This window comes from Typopeltis vanoorti, chromosome 18, assembly GCF_054136105.1.
Source record: "Typopeltis vanoorti isolate ZY-2024b chromosome 18, IOZ_Tvanoo_1.0, whole genome shotgun sequence".
Lineage (NCBI taxonomy): Eukaryota > Metazoa > Arthropoda > Arachnida > Uropygi > Thelyphonidae > Typopeltis > Typopeltis vanoorti.
Window position 1 is genome coordinate 49,019,138 of NC_143566.1, and position 15,103 is coordinate 49,034,240.

The 15,103-nt window shown below is 36.1% G+C and overlaps 2 protein-coding genes across 2 annotated transcripts in view; both read left to right on the forward strand.

Moving 5' to 3' along the window:
• The window catches only part of LOC150096648 (15-hydroxyprostaglandin dehydrogenase [NAD(+)]-like), a 66,439-nt gene that overhangs the window by 16,549 nt on the left and 34,787 nt on the right, over positions 1-15,103 (forward strand). The gene's annotated exons all lie outside the window — the stretch shown is intronic.
• On the forward strand, positions 1,545-14,227 carry LOC150096649 (15-hydroxyprostaglandin dehydrogenase [NAD(+)]-like). The gene is made up of 7 exons (XM_090408610.1): positions 1,545-1,647; positions 3,467-3,590; positions 5,694-5,800; positions 8,926-9,022; positions 11,682-11,758; positions 13,633-13,775; positions 14,131-14,227. Exons 1-7 carry the CDS (start codon positions 1,555-1,557, stop codon positions 14,225-14,227), a joined length of 738 nt encoding a protein of 245 aa, XP_090264736.1. The 5' UTR covers positions 1,545-1,554.

Genomic DNA, 15,103 nt, shown 5'->3' on the forward strand with positions numbered 1-15,103 from the left:
AATAGAAGTCACAGAGGTGGTCCCATTTTTCGCCTAAAAAACACGAGACTGAGGTCTGGCAAAAGAGACTTGTATGAGATTGTGATTTCAGTTACCAAGATCGGAACTGACAGCCACAATATACTTGGAAGGGGAGCTTGTTAGAGGTGATGTGTTGCAAATTAGAGTAAATAGTCAGGTATTCAGGCCGGAAAATTAATGATTTGTGATAGATCATTGCTAATGGCAAACACCTCGTTAACCTGTCTGCATAATCGGTGAAACTGGACAAGAGAAGCTAATATGAGTTGTGGACGTTTAATTACCCAAGCAGGATGACCTTACTATTGGGATATTTTGATTGTATAAAGTGTATCTTTAGAGAGAGATAATTGAAAAGATTCAAGTAGTTAACGAAATTTGTGGATCTATAGAGAGAGAGAGACAGAGAGAGAGCTTATGGATACAGCAGGTGGTCTGGCTGGGAAATTTTGAACCAAAGAAGATCAAACAGTGGGGGATGCGTGGTTTTGCAATCTCTCGTATAGTGTGTCAGTTCTGATTAATGCACAAGTGTCACACTTGTGGCGGAAAGAATTGTGTAAGGTACTTTGGGCAGTTGAGATGAACGGTCGTAATTGTGGTTACAAATTGCGGTTTCGATGAGAATAATAATTCTGGTTTAGATGACTGTTGGTGATGTAGCACGTCGTTTAAATTGCTGCTCACGTGAAGAGGATTGCGAATCTTTTTCATAGGAATTAATGTTGTTGGTCATTTGAGAATGTTTATTCGATTTTTGTTGTTTTTTATGACTTAACTGTTGTTTTGTGTTCCGCAGTAAAATCGCATTTCTTTGGGTTGTGATCCATTATATGTGATGAGAAAGAGGGGAAAAGGAAGTGGGTAATGCATTGAACTCGCAAGCAAATCGCCCACATAGAACTTTGGTCTCTTTTCCATATGTGGCCTTGACACCCCCCCTCTCCCTGCAGTCACTGTCTTTGTTCCTCCTCCAGTGGCAAAACACGTGCTTGTAGGATTTGATGCTAGCTGATCGGCAAGCCTCTAGATTCGTTACTAACTTGTGTGGTTCCGCGCGGTAGGGTATGACCCCCCCCTACAGTTTGATTTGTTTGCTATTGAGACTATCACTCTTGCTGAATGTGGGAAGAGAGAGGAGGAAACAAAACTCGGAACAATTGTTCTAGAGACAAATATGGCCGCAGTCACTTCAATTCTCTAGAATTGAAGATTCGAGTATAATGTTTTCTTTTTATTAAAAGCGGCATTGCATAAAGAAAAATTGAACAGATAACACACCAAGGAACGTTGGATTGGCACTTAAAAAACTGCACTTAAAGAAAAAAATTACGATTTCCTAGAATGAAAACAAGCAGCTCTAATAATGCTTGTCACGAAAGGAAAACGATGCATGAGCGCGCGCACACATACACACATACATGCAAAGCTGCAAATACCATACATTGGCTGTCCAATTATTCAGAAAAGGTACATTTAATATATATCTGAATGTACTAAGTAATTCTACTATTTTCAGAACTGAATAGTACAATGGAGCTCGAAGGAAAAGTAGCCATCGTCACAGGAGGTGCTAACGGGATCGGGAAAGCAATATGCGAGGCTCTTGCCAGTAACGGTTGCAAGGTAAGTCCACAAACTAACATGTAGAATTGTTTAAGAAACTGTAGTAAAGCAACTGCGTATTTAGGTATTTTTAAAGTAAAAATGCTAAAAATGATGCTAAATATATTCAAGCTGAAATAGAAGAAATTTTGTTTCAAACGAAGATCGTTTGAAATCAAAATAGTTCCAATTTTTTTTGATGACAGATTATAGGGTTGTGTTTATTTCCTTATTCGCTAGTGGAAGACACAATGTGTTATTCAGTTTAAGTTAAGAAAATGTATTGACCATTATAATATTATATTGAGCATGTTGAGTTGCACAGATATCTTATTGATTCCATCGCTGTAGTATATTGTTTTCATCATAAATTACAGCGATGGACAGGAATCGCAAGTATATTTAGAGGCGCTAGTGACAGAGCATAAAGAAGTATAATAGCGTATTTTATATTATTGCACAGTACAGTATTATCCCTTTTAAAAATATCTCGCCCTACAACCTTCAATTACTTCTTTTGTAATCAAAACCAAAGCAAACAAAAATACTTGAGAAGACGAAGTATTGGCTATTAGTTTGAATACAAACAAAACTGTTTACATCCAAATCCTAACTTGGTCATATCCTCCGTATACTCTGGCTCAACGATCATTGCGGAAGGGATTTTAACTTGTATCAGGCAACCTTTTGATAATGGTTAACAGTGCAAATGTGTACTTGCGTCATTGGATGTGGAGATTGCTGTTATGGTGAATGATGAGGCCTCTCCTCACAGGCAGTCAACTGTGAATATCCAGATTCGAATTTAAGGAAAGAAAGAAACCGACTAAGCAATAAAAGATGCTCTAAAAAGACTGTTAGTTATGCATGATATGCTGCTATGAAATGAATATATACTCGGTGACCAAAATACAAGCATCTTATTCAAATCGGCAGTAGAATGCCTCGAAGTAAGACTCAAGTGCAATCGTAATTAATAAATCCCGAGAAGAACCACAGAAGAAATTAGGTTCCGAGAGTATCATGCCTGTAAAGGGGTGTGATTTGCTATCAGTTTGTCTGTTTGCTGAGATAAGGAGTTTATCTCAGCAAACAGACAAGGTTTTCAGTTAAAAAATAAACGGGGTTTTGTAAATCACACATGATAATTGAGGCTGAATCTGCTAAGGTTGGAACTGAGTTCTTCTACAAATATTTTTGAAGAGAATATGGAATTTTAATGGTTGTAAGTAAGACGTAGTAATCTTCAACCATCCTAGTAGTAAATAAAATGTTATTATATTAATTATTCTTATAAATGCATGCGATTTCGTCATCTTAAAAGGCAAATCTCATCTCCTCTGGTCCTTACGATGTTATCTGCGTAGGTGTGCCAAGTGGGGATTTTCAGACAGGTGGCAGATTTGCCTATTTTTGGAGACGAAACACCGAAGTTTCTGAAAGAAAATCCTTGATTCATCCATACAGCATCAGCGCACCGTTAGTTGAAAATAAATTCTAAATGTTTTTCGCCTCCTAGATGATTTTCAAAACCAGATCTTCAATCACAGGAAGCCGTCGATACAGAAGGAGCTACGAAGGCTCCTTCGTAAAGATAATCGTAAATTAAAAGTAAAAGAAACCACTTGACTTCAACGAAATGATAGCCATCGTCTTTACTGAGGAATGACTATCTTGTCAATATAATCTGTCTTGTAAATGCAGAAAATGAGAGGGAATCTGGTAAAAAATGAAAATAAAATAAAATAAAGGTACAAATCACATTCTGTTTTGAAATTACACATCAACAGATTACTTTTGTTTTTCATAGAAACAAAATAAATATTCGATGTTAATTAAGGTGTGTATAGCAGACGTGGTCGTGGAGAAAGGTCAGTCCACCACTGCCGAGATCAATGAAAAACACGGAAAAGGAACTGCAATGTTCGTGAAATGCGATGTCACCTCCGACGAGGAATTCGAAGGTAAATATGCTTTAGCTACCTTGTATTCCGGCGTACAAATCGACCTGGCATATAAGTCGATATTGGAATTTTTTTGAGTTTATTTGAGTTTTCATAGGATACTCGTCGTTTAAGTCGACTCGAAAAATTTCTTTAAAAATAAAAATTATGACAGTTTTTAAGTAAGATTTTTATACAGGCGTCAGCCACTAGGATCATAACTACCTTTTTAGTTTGTTCTTCCATTCTTTGTTTTAGCAAAAGATATAAAATACTTAGTTGACAAAAGAAATTTTATTTCGTATTGACCAGTTGACCAACAGTGAACTCAAGTGCAATGGCTCCTTTTAAAAGAATGAAATATGACGCGAGTTTTAAGTACAAAGTGATTAAATTTGCAAAAGAAAATGCTAACTGTATTGCTGCACGTCAGTTGGGAGTAAACGAAAAACTATTTCGCGATTGGAGAAAAAATGAAACTGTAATAATGAAAAAGCCAAAACATTAAGTGCGCATTACGGAAAGGAATTTATAAGTGGCCTAATCTGAAACATAATGTTGCCGTTTGCTTTGAAGTGGGGTAAAGCAAATAAAAAGGACAGCGAAGACTTCAAAGCTACCGTGAGTTGGTGTAGCCGGTTTATGGAAAGGAAAAATTTAGTGCTTCGACTAAAAACGAAAACCTCACAGAAGCTGCCAAAGGATTTGGATGATAAGTTATTAAGTTTTCAAAGATTTATAATTGCTAAAAGAAAGCAAAAAAATTACTTATTGTCTCAAATCGGAAATATGGATGAAACTCCAGTTATGTTTGACATGATCGGGAATAGAACAGTAGAATTGAAAGGAAGTAAAATTATTTCTTTAAAAACAACTGGACATGAAAAAAGCCGTTTCGCAGTTGAACTTGCTTGTATGGCTGATGGTACTAAATTAAAACCTATGATAATTAAAAAAAAAAACAATGCCAAAGTTCAAAATTCCAAGAAACGTTTTTGTCCATGTTCATGAGAATGGTTGGATAGACGAAGCAGGAGTTAAGCTGTGGAAAACAAATGTTTGGAATACATGACAAGGTGTATTAAAAAATCCAAACAGTCTTTTAGCGTGGGACGTGTTCAAACCCCATTTAACGGAGAGCACGAAATCTTTATTAAGAGAGAATAATACCAATATGGTAGTGATTCCAAGTGGGTTAACCTCACTAGTGAAACCGTTGGATGTTTGTATAAACGAGCCATTTAAAGACAGTTTACGAAAACAGTGGAACGCGGGGATGCAAGAAGGAGAGAAAAGCTCCGCAAAAGGAAGACAAATGCGACTTTCGTCTTTGGTAACTATGTGTGAATGGGTAGCGAAAGCATGGGATGAAATAAAACCAGATGCAGTGATAAAATCTTTAAAAAAATGTGTTATATCTAGCAAATTAGATGGTCCGGAAGATGATTTTGTTTACAATGATGACGAAATTGATGCTAAATCTGATGGAGAAAACGAATACAATTTATATGACGATATACCGGAAGAAATTACAGAACCAGAGTACAATGAACTTTTCAGACATTCAGACAATGAAAATTAAATTTTAATTATGTAGTTACCTACCTATTTTCTTTTGTGAATAAATAATTATATAACATGTAAATAATTTTTTCTGTAAATAAATTTGATATAAGTTGAAATATTTTTACTTATTTACCCTTTTTGTATAATGCTAATAAATTTAACAGAGTGTGATACGTACTAGTTTTTTTCTTGGAAAGCAATCAATTTTTGACCGGGCGTATAAGTCGACTTCAAAAATTTAGTACTTTTTTTCAATGCTGAAAACTCGACTTATATGCTGGAATATACAGTGTTTCATTTTTTTTAATAAATAAGAAATTGGTGATATATTAATTTCTTAATCGGTAGAGCAATTCGGGATGAGAAATAAGATATATAAAGGAAACACTGACTGAAATTTTGTTTACGTGAAATCTTTCCGACAATAAAAGAGCAGCTTTAGAATTATTTTAATACCATCAAAAAATATACATATACATATATATATATCTGCTGTCATAATGGAATCAAGCATAGAGATAATTATTTATTTGTTTTTTTTTTCTTTTTCACCTGAAGGTGTGTTTCAGGAGGTGATTGCAAAGATGGGTCGAGTGGACATTCTTGCAAACAACGCTGGAATATGTTCAGAAAAGAACTGGCAAAAGATGGTGGATGTTAATCTGGTAAGTAATGTTTGATGTTGCTTCCAATCACGAAGGGTTGATTTGTAAACTTTATAGTACATTCGTGCCGTGAGCAAGTTAAGGAATTTTATTGTTTTTTTTATATTTTTACATTCATTTTTTACATAGAACTTTTCATTTCACTTCACGCCTCCAATAAACTGGGCAATAGTCTCACACTGCAGATGAAATTCATCTTCCGCCTAAAGACAATCGCAAGCATCCATGTGCACAGCAGGATTCGCACCTACAACCCGTCTGTTGGAGAGTGGATACGCTAAGCACTTGGCCAACCAGAATGGCATAATACTAAATATATGAACGTTATGGAAGCACTATTGGCAGGTCTCATCTGCCATGTTTAAATGTGCTCTTAATAGAAAGTCTTTTTCACAGTAATCTGAAACAACACGTTTATAAATCTAACAGAGAAGATTGGAAGTTGGATGCATAGCTACATTACTGACGGATCATCATCATTACCTAGACGGCCAAAGCGATAGTAATTGACCTTGATAGAGGAATTAAACCAGTCCTTAGAGGCAGATGAGAAGGAAAGGACAGGCGGCTAAGCCTAATCGAAGATAACTATTAGGCCATATCAAATTGGAATTTTAAAAAAAATCAACTTACATGAAATGATAACAGATTTATGGAGTGCTATCTGGGAAACACTACAGCTTAATGGAGTAATCACGCTAATACAAAATCCACAACCATCGGATTTATTAATCCGACAACACGTGTGTTCACGAAGAAAAAGTAGATGCATGTCTACCAGCTACTTCTGATCCTAATGATTTAAGATATTATGGATTTCCTAATGGAGGAAAAAGTAAAACTATCGATGCGAACTTTTAGAAGCCAACCTAAAAGGACAAGCCAACTAATAGGGAGTACGTTGGGAGGTGAATTTTGTATACTTTGTACATCGGCATGGACACAGCGGCAGTTAGAAGAAATAAGCTTGATTCGCAAGTCAACTAAAGCTCAAAAGAAAATAGATCTTAAATCTGGAGATCGCAACATTATCGAAATGTGAGTGGGAGCAAAGTAAAGATCTTTCATTCAAGAAATAAATAGGACTGTTTTCATATCAATGAAGTTCACTCGCACTCTGAAGGAATCTATTTCAGATATTGGTTAAGGAATATCTTGAAGCTTGAATCATTTGAGCACTACAAGGTTGCTAGAATGAAGAGGAATGGAGAATACTATCGTCAGCAAAACTAGGGAGAGGATTTGCATTTAGAGAGAGAGAAAAGAAACTCGATGTACAGAAGACGAAGAGCGTAGGCCAGAGGCCTGGAATATTCAAACACTATGCATATTTCGGTCTATATCTTCAGAAGCTGCAAAATACTTCTTTTCCATATCCCGATGTATCAGTTGTGGGAAGCTTTCCGATTCCTGCGATACATCATTCGCTCATCTAATGCGAATGTTCGTCGATTCTGTTCAGTACTGAGCAAATCTGCCTCGAGATCTCAGATATTTTATTCCTTGGAGAATTCCGGTTTTCTTCTCTTATATATAAACCTAGCAGCAACACATTTTTCGTAGTATGACATGTAAGTTATACATAAAGTGGAATTTGTGGTAATTCTTGCAGTTCACGAGGTTTCTCCATGTGATGAACTGAAGGCTTCTGGAAAGCCAATAATAATAATAATAATAAATGGTTGTTAAATATTAATATGTGTGTGTATATATACAGGGTGTTCGGGATAAATTTGACATATTTATAATTAATTATATTTTTCCGTAAGTTACATGTATTAACACACACTTCTCTTCATTTAAAAGTTTGGACCCTTCTTCATTCATATACAAGATGTCAGAAAGGATGGATAGCTGGAACCCACCTGAATCATGGAAGAGAATAACTTGTATCATGATGATTCGTGCCCGCCATCAAAATAAGGATATTACGACTGCTGCCCAATGCTCCCTGAATACAGTAAAAACAATCAGGCATGAACTAGAGACTTGCAATGGTGACTACGAGGATGTAGCAAGAAGAAAGATCCCTAGCAGACGATCTGATTGCGTTCGTACAGCAGAATTCCTCGCAAATCTGCAGGAACAGGTGTTGAAGAACCCTGGCATTGGAATTCGGGCTTTGTTCGTGGAGTTGCTAACTGTAGTCAAGCCCTGGATAACAAGGGTAGCCAATGGTAGGCCGTATGTATGGCAGCAGGATTCGGCCCCTTGCCACACCTCTGGGAAAAGTCAAAAATGGTTGTCTGAAAATTTCTACGACTTCACCAGTCCAAATGTTTGGCCTCCAAACTCCCCAGACCTTAACCCCATGGATTATTTTGTATGGGGCGCAGTTGAAAAAGACACCAATCGCACTTCCAGTAATACAAAAGCCCAGTTAATGGATAAAATTAAAACAGTTTTTGCGGCCCTTCCCAGGGAGACTGTAGCATCAGCTTGTTCGAGGTTCCGAAGCAGAATTGAAGCTGTGATCGATGCTAATGGTGGTTATTTTGAGTAAATCTTGTTGATAGTATTGTAATTAACTCTGCCTGTAATGTTTTTTTGTCAATTCATTAAATTTAATAGATACAAAGAAGATTTTCTTTTTCCTTACGAAACTGTCAAATTTATCCCGAACACCCTGTATATACCCTATAATATAAAATGATGAGCCTTTTTCTGTAACGTTTTTGTGTCAGGTTTTTTGTCAAGTCATTTGAAACGTTTCGAAACTCAGAGGCTACCTTGAGTGTCGAGTCTTCAAAATTCGCGTCATCGGAATTCAAGGAGAAACGGCCTACCAGTCCAGAACACGGGGGCGCCGTAGGCGTCAGGAGGCAAATCCCCCTAGTATATATATATATATATATACACACACACACACACATACACACACACACACACACATTTAAATTGATGCATACATATGAGTAGCAGTAATAAATAAAATTTATTATTGATACTGTGTGATGCACTTTTCGAAAAGAGAAGTCAATTTTGTTTGTTAAAAGTAGCATCCCCCTCGTATTCCGAATGTATTTAGATAGTCGTATTTGTTTTCCATCACCCCAAAATGGACCTCTCTTTATATGAACATAGAAATTCAAATTCCAACCTACAACTGTCTCTGTTATTTTCAGAACGGTGTGGTGCGTGGGACTCAGCTGGGATTGCGATTCATGGGAAAAGACCAAGGTGGACACGGTGGAAGAATAATCAATACAGCCTCCCTAGCAGGTAATGATAACGAAATCTAACATTTTTCTTATGTCGTTGAAATTCCTACTCAGGCAAAAATACAAGGAAACCATATTCCTGTGAAATTCTTCATCGAAATTTGAACACATACTTAACAAATTTAAAAATTGAGGCAGTGGTAGAATGTAAAATCGAAAATCCCAAGAATCAAGAATATAAGCTCTTTAATTCCTGAAATTCCTGCAACAATTTAATTACACTTATATTCTGAATTAAGTGTAAAAAAAATAAAATAAAATAATATTTCTTTACGAATTTTTCTTCATGCTTTCAGTGTGCACTCTTCAGCTCCTAAATCACAAGCGCCTTTTGTCAATGGCCCATAATAAAATCTTCCAAATGCTTCTAATTTATTTGTTACCCATAAATACTACACCAGTATTTCCTTTTCTCACACATTTCTTGAAAGAGTTATTATACGTCCGCGCAGGGATGCTCAACTCAAAGAATTCCACTTTGAAATGTTAAACTAAAGCTAGTTAAGAGGGGAGAGGGAGGAAGAATCAATTAGGGCAAGTAGCGCATCGAGAGGGAGGCCAATGGACCCTCAAAGAAAAAGAAAAAAACACTAGAAAAGTTTTAAAAAATCTGAGATAAAGAGCCAAAAGGATTCACTTTGGAAATACTAAGAACAATGATTGGAGCTTACTTCACCTTTACTACGAGTTGCACCGGTAAGTACTACCTGTTGGCTTACGCCTGGACTCGCCGAGCCTTTATAGTTTTTATATTCGGAATGAAACTCTTAGATGTTCTAAAGTTTTGGATGGGAAGAGAAAATGTTTGTTGCCAGATTTCTCCAGACGTCAGGGTACAAATTTCTTGCAAGTGTACTTAGCACAGTCTTATTAAAATCTGTCTCCAAGGATTCTACCCGTACGTTCATGGTAGGTATCACTGGACAATTCTCACTAAATAACTTCATGTGGATTTTGATTGGCGCCCACTGCTTGGAAAGAAGTCAGTGGACACCCCCATAGGCAAGATGCATCGTGACATGTAACGAGTTACGCGTTTGTAGTATAATTTGGAGGAATAAGATGCTCACAAAACAGTACAACTGTGTCCAGGTGATGTGGCTGCGAGAAGGGAACTGACAGAGTTTGAAAGAGGCGTTTTGATAGGATGCCACGTTCGGAAAATTGTTAACCTGAGATGGGCCAATTTGTCAACAACCAGTGATACTATACTCTGATAGAAGCGAAAGGAGTCAAGTTGAACACGAATCTATGCATATAAAACATTCAGAATCGAGGCTCACAAGATGGGTTTCCATGGTAGGAAATAGGCAATATGTACCTCCCACGTTATCCGAATCAACATGCAGCGTCGTCTCTTCAGTGATAATGCCAAGAGCGTGTACAGCGGTGTGGAAACTTGGAAAGATTTGTTATTGAACGACGAATCACGTTACACCTTCTACGGAGCAGATGAACGGGTGTGAGTGGTGTTGCGGAAACCCGGCGAACGTCTCTTATTACAGTGCGTAATCCCAACTATGCAATTCGGAGGTGGTGGTGGTGTAATGGTACGGGTCTGTCAGCTTGACCTCGGACTTCTGTTTGCGATGCTACGAACATTGAACTCAGAAAGGTTCTCTAAGTCATTTATGTGAACCTGAAATGAACAACGATGAATAACGCTTCGAATGTGAAAAGCAATAGAGAGAAATCGTTTGTCCAACGTACACTTGTAGAATCTGCATACAAAACACTAATCGAGGACTGGTAGTTCTAAGTTTTCTGTTGTTTACTTTACTTGAGTATTCTTCAGTTTCTCATTGCAAAAAACTGGAAAAAATGGACATTTCTGTTGCTCAGCAGGATCGGCGTGTCTCTTCTGTTTGGAAACGCCTTGTTTCCAAATCCCGTCCAGGACACGAAGAAGCTTTATAAGTGTGTTCATCATTGAAGGGTGAGATAGTGATCTTACATGGACGCGGATGGATTTTTCCTGCTCAAAACAGGAACACCGCCTGTTTGAACACGCAATTAACAGGACGTAATTCGGACATAATTTCAAATAACAATATGAAACCAATGCCAAATGCCTTACTGAAGTTGAACCTGCATTTGACTGTGGTTGTTTACGATCACGTGATTTATCGAGTCGTGTCTATGGCGATGATTCGAATAAATACACCAAAGTACCTCGTTATACTGTGCGTGCACTATTGGTGCGTAGTTTCAAGAGAATGTCGTGGGAAAAGGTTATTGGCCTGCAGAAAAGGGTTATCTATAATAAGTCACCTCTGAGATTAATTTGAAAATTGAAAATCAGGTAGGATTCATGCAGAACACTGAGAAATATGGACTGACAATCGTATTAAGGAAGACGGGTTCCAAATACTTGACTCAACTGATATCACACTGGTGGAGAGTGTATTAATAAAATATACAAATGAAGTGCGTAAAAATTAGCTTTTTATACTGACCTACAATTTATTTTTAACACAATGCAATATTTAAGATATTTTTATATATAAATGGTTGATACTCTCTTATTTTTCTGGATGAGAATTCCATTTTTGTAGAACGATACTTAAAATTCATTAAATTCAGATTCCTATAATAAACCATTCAGGAATTTCGTAGGAAAGTGAAAATGCTTACAAAACAACGTTTGAATTTATTTTTAGGTTTGATTCCAGTTCCTAATCATGAAGTCTATAGTGCAACTAAGTATGGCGTGGTTGGAGCGACCCGCAATTTCGGAGTAAGTAGTTTAATATGTAGATATTTTCAAGTGTTTATTTATTCACCAATATATAAGTAAACTGCAACCCGTATTTCGTTAGAAAAAGTATCTAAATTAAATGAAGGACACACAAGTTACAGACAAAACTACTGTAGGGTTGTATGTAGTTTGACAACTAAATACTAGGAGAGACGGTTAGATGTATTTAGCGAAGTAGAGTAGATCCAACCGTCTGTCCTAGTGTTTAGTTCTCAAACTAAATACAACCCTACAGTAGTTATGTCTGTAACTTGTGTGTCCTTCATTTAATTTAGATAATTAAATAAAACTGACATGTAATCTTAGAATACAGATAATACTCTGTGAAAACTTGGCACTTCTTATCACCTATGGAAATTTCCAGATTATTATTATTATTACGTGACACCTCCAAGGTGTCCGAGGACTCATCGCGAGAGGGCACGTAATAATAATAATAATCTGGAAATTTCCATAGGTGATAAGAAGTGCCAAGTTTTCACAGAGTATTATCTGTATTCTAAGATTACATGTCAGTTTTATTTAATTCAAAAATATTTAAAAACAGCATTTTAAACAAAGATTTGCTTGAATTAGAATCGATCTTTGTTAAAAATAAATTATGATGATGTAAGTTTCTAATTAAACAGCAAAAGAACACACACAAAAATAGGACTACATATCTCCAATCGAGAAAATGATAAGTGAAATGATGAAAGCAAGATGAAAATTTCCGATTTCAATAAAGATATAATCAGTCTATACAAAACAACCTGTAAAATGGCGTAAGCTAGATGCAGTGGTGAAGCTCTGGATAACAGAAATAACGGAATTTGTGTCTAGAACTATGATCGTTTTTTAAGCGAGATGTTTGACGGGCACACGATGTCGCTGACTTTGCTAGAAAAAGATTTAGATTTTGGAAAGGGCATGAAGTAGGCATGTAAAATAAGAAATCAAAATTTGCGAGGGGTGAAGATTGCATTAGGCGTATGTGAAACCCAAGAAAAAATCCAAAGTTTTTAAAGAAATGTGGGACGGATTGGCAATTTGATGGTATGAAGATGATGAAGATGTACTGTTTGAAGGATGTTCGACTATAACAATAGTAATGAGCGTGATAGTAATGATACACGTTTTAAGACCAAACCTCAGATGATATTTGTGCTCACATGACATTATATTTCCCGTTTTTTTTTTTTTTTAATAAAGTACTTGTGAAATTTTGCTTCATAAGATTCGGGTGAATGTGGATTTATCGTAACATGACAGAAAGATATGATTGTGGTGTAGTCCTCCATCCTCCTCAAAATCTAGCTGCCTATAATTTTTTTTCTCTCGAGTTAGGATTCAGAACGTGCAAAACTTTTATAAGTTTTTTTTTTCTTTTAATGTGAATTTCCAGAATTTACCTAAAGGAAAGTAGTCGAATTTTTCATCTTTTTCTCAAAACAGGTAAGTCGGTTCAGAAGAACACACGCAATTTATAAACATAACATACTGCCACATATCTCGAATTCGGTCTGGATTCCTGAAGTGCTCTCACTATGATAACAGTGCGACTCAGAGTACGAGATTTGAGGGCACTTCATGAATCCAGACCGAAGCATAAGCAGTCCCGAAAAATATCTCAATCACTCCCATTTGCAGGAATGACAGAAAGAAAAATTAACTAGATAATAATAATATGTAGTTCATCCTGAATGTTTTTTTTTGGGGTGGGGGGCTCGTATTTTTCATACAATACTAAAGTCATCGTACGCTATTATTTAAGTAAAGTGTTCTCAATATATCACTCATTAGCTGCTGTCGTCCTGCTAAATTAATAGAAAATCAACATATTTTAACTGTTTTCTTTTTTTCTCTCGTTACAGACTGATTTTTACTTCACCAACTCAGGAGTGTCGGTGTGCGCTGTTTGTCCAGGGTCAGTAGAGACCGATATGTACTTGGAAGCGATGAAGGAGTCTAACAGTGAAGAGGCTGCATTTATAGAAAGAGAATACACAGTTATTCGGTAAGCCTTCGAGAGCTGAACAGTTTTACAGTGAGAGTGCCCTAAATGCAAAGTCTGAGATTCTTACAGAGAGCGTTCGATGGCGCTCAATCACCAAGCGCTCAAAATATGAAATTATATTTTCTCTTTCTTGTTCTCATTATCATAAATCTTAATGGTTATTTCTTAAATAATGATAAACAAGATTATATCTGAAAAGGTGTATGTTTGCGGTACTAGTCAAGTAATTTTACACATTAAAAATGCAGCAATTCTCTTTATGAAATAGCTTGTCTTAACCAAAATAAAACAATACTAACGAGATTTTTCACACACTTCATGTGATTCTCCTATTCTAATTTATTATTTTTTTCAGTCCCTCTGATGTTGCCGAAGCCGTGCTGAAACTATTAAAGGATGGCAAAAATGGAGCCGTTCTGAAAGTGGCCAAGGACTGCGTCGAATATGTGTGAGAGACATTTCCTCTTTTCCTAATGATGAAGGATGGAAGAAGAAATTTCCTTGTCTTATTATTTACTTTTAAAAGTAAATACGCATTGTAAGAACCACAAGACAAATTAGTATTTTCTTTAGAAGAATTAATTATTAAACATGAATCTAATATTTATAATAAATTTAATTTTTTTCTGTATTTTGCATTGAATTAATTTACTGTATTTCTCCGATACTTACTGATTATTAAGCCCAAGCCCAATGGAGTTAAATTACATAGAAGACATTCACATATTTTTGAATAACGTTATTAGTGCAACTTTCTTAAAGGCAATAAAAATCACCTTTCACTATATAATTTGGGCAACCTACTAATACAGTGTAATTGTGTAAATACAGTCCTGCTAAACATGGATAAAACGAACCGCTAATCTATTCTCTTATGAGGCTACTGGTGTGGCAAAGTCACAAATAAATACACCATATGGAAATTAAAAATCTGTGATTAGACTACGCGATGAAATGTCAAATGCAGCTGTACAAAAGAAGAAACGAACCAAGATAAATAAATACGAAGAAGAGAATATTTTAGTGACTGTCGAAGAGAGGGAAGGACTACAAGGAAATGACATAAAATGCATGGAACACGTGTTGTGTGTGCAAGTATTCTCAAGTAAAGATTCTTTTGCGAAGAAAATTTACGTATAGTTAAATATGTTCATATTGATGATGTCGATTAGAATATTATTTAAAACCCATCCGTGTTACAAATCAAAAATGTTATAGTAAAAGTAGACTCTCCCATTGAACTGATCAAAAAGTATGAATAGATTTCATATCAGTTCGATCGGACGTTGAATTACCCTTGTAAAGTTCCTATTTATCGGGTTTTCAGA

Excerpts from the sequence above, each read along its gene's own strand:
- LOC150096649 (XM_090408610.1), top strand. The coding sequence starts at position 1,555 with ATGGAGCTCGAAGGAAAAGTAGCCATCGTCACAGGAGGTGCTAACGGG. Across the intron at positions 3,591-5,693 it reads CTCCGACGAGGAATTCGAAG|GTGTGTTTCAGGAGGTGATT; the intron begins GTAAATATGCTT and ends TTTCACCTGAAG. Across the intron at positions 11,759-13,632 it reads GAGCGACCCGCAATTTCGGA|ACTGATTTTTACTTCACCAA; the intron begins GTAAGTAGTTTA and ends CTCTCGTTACAG.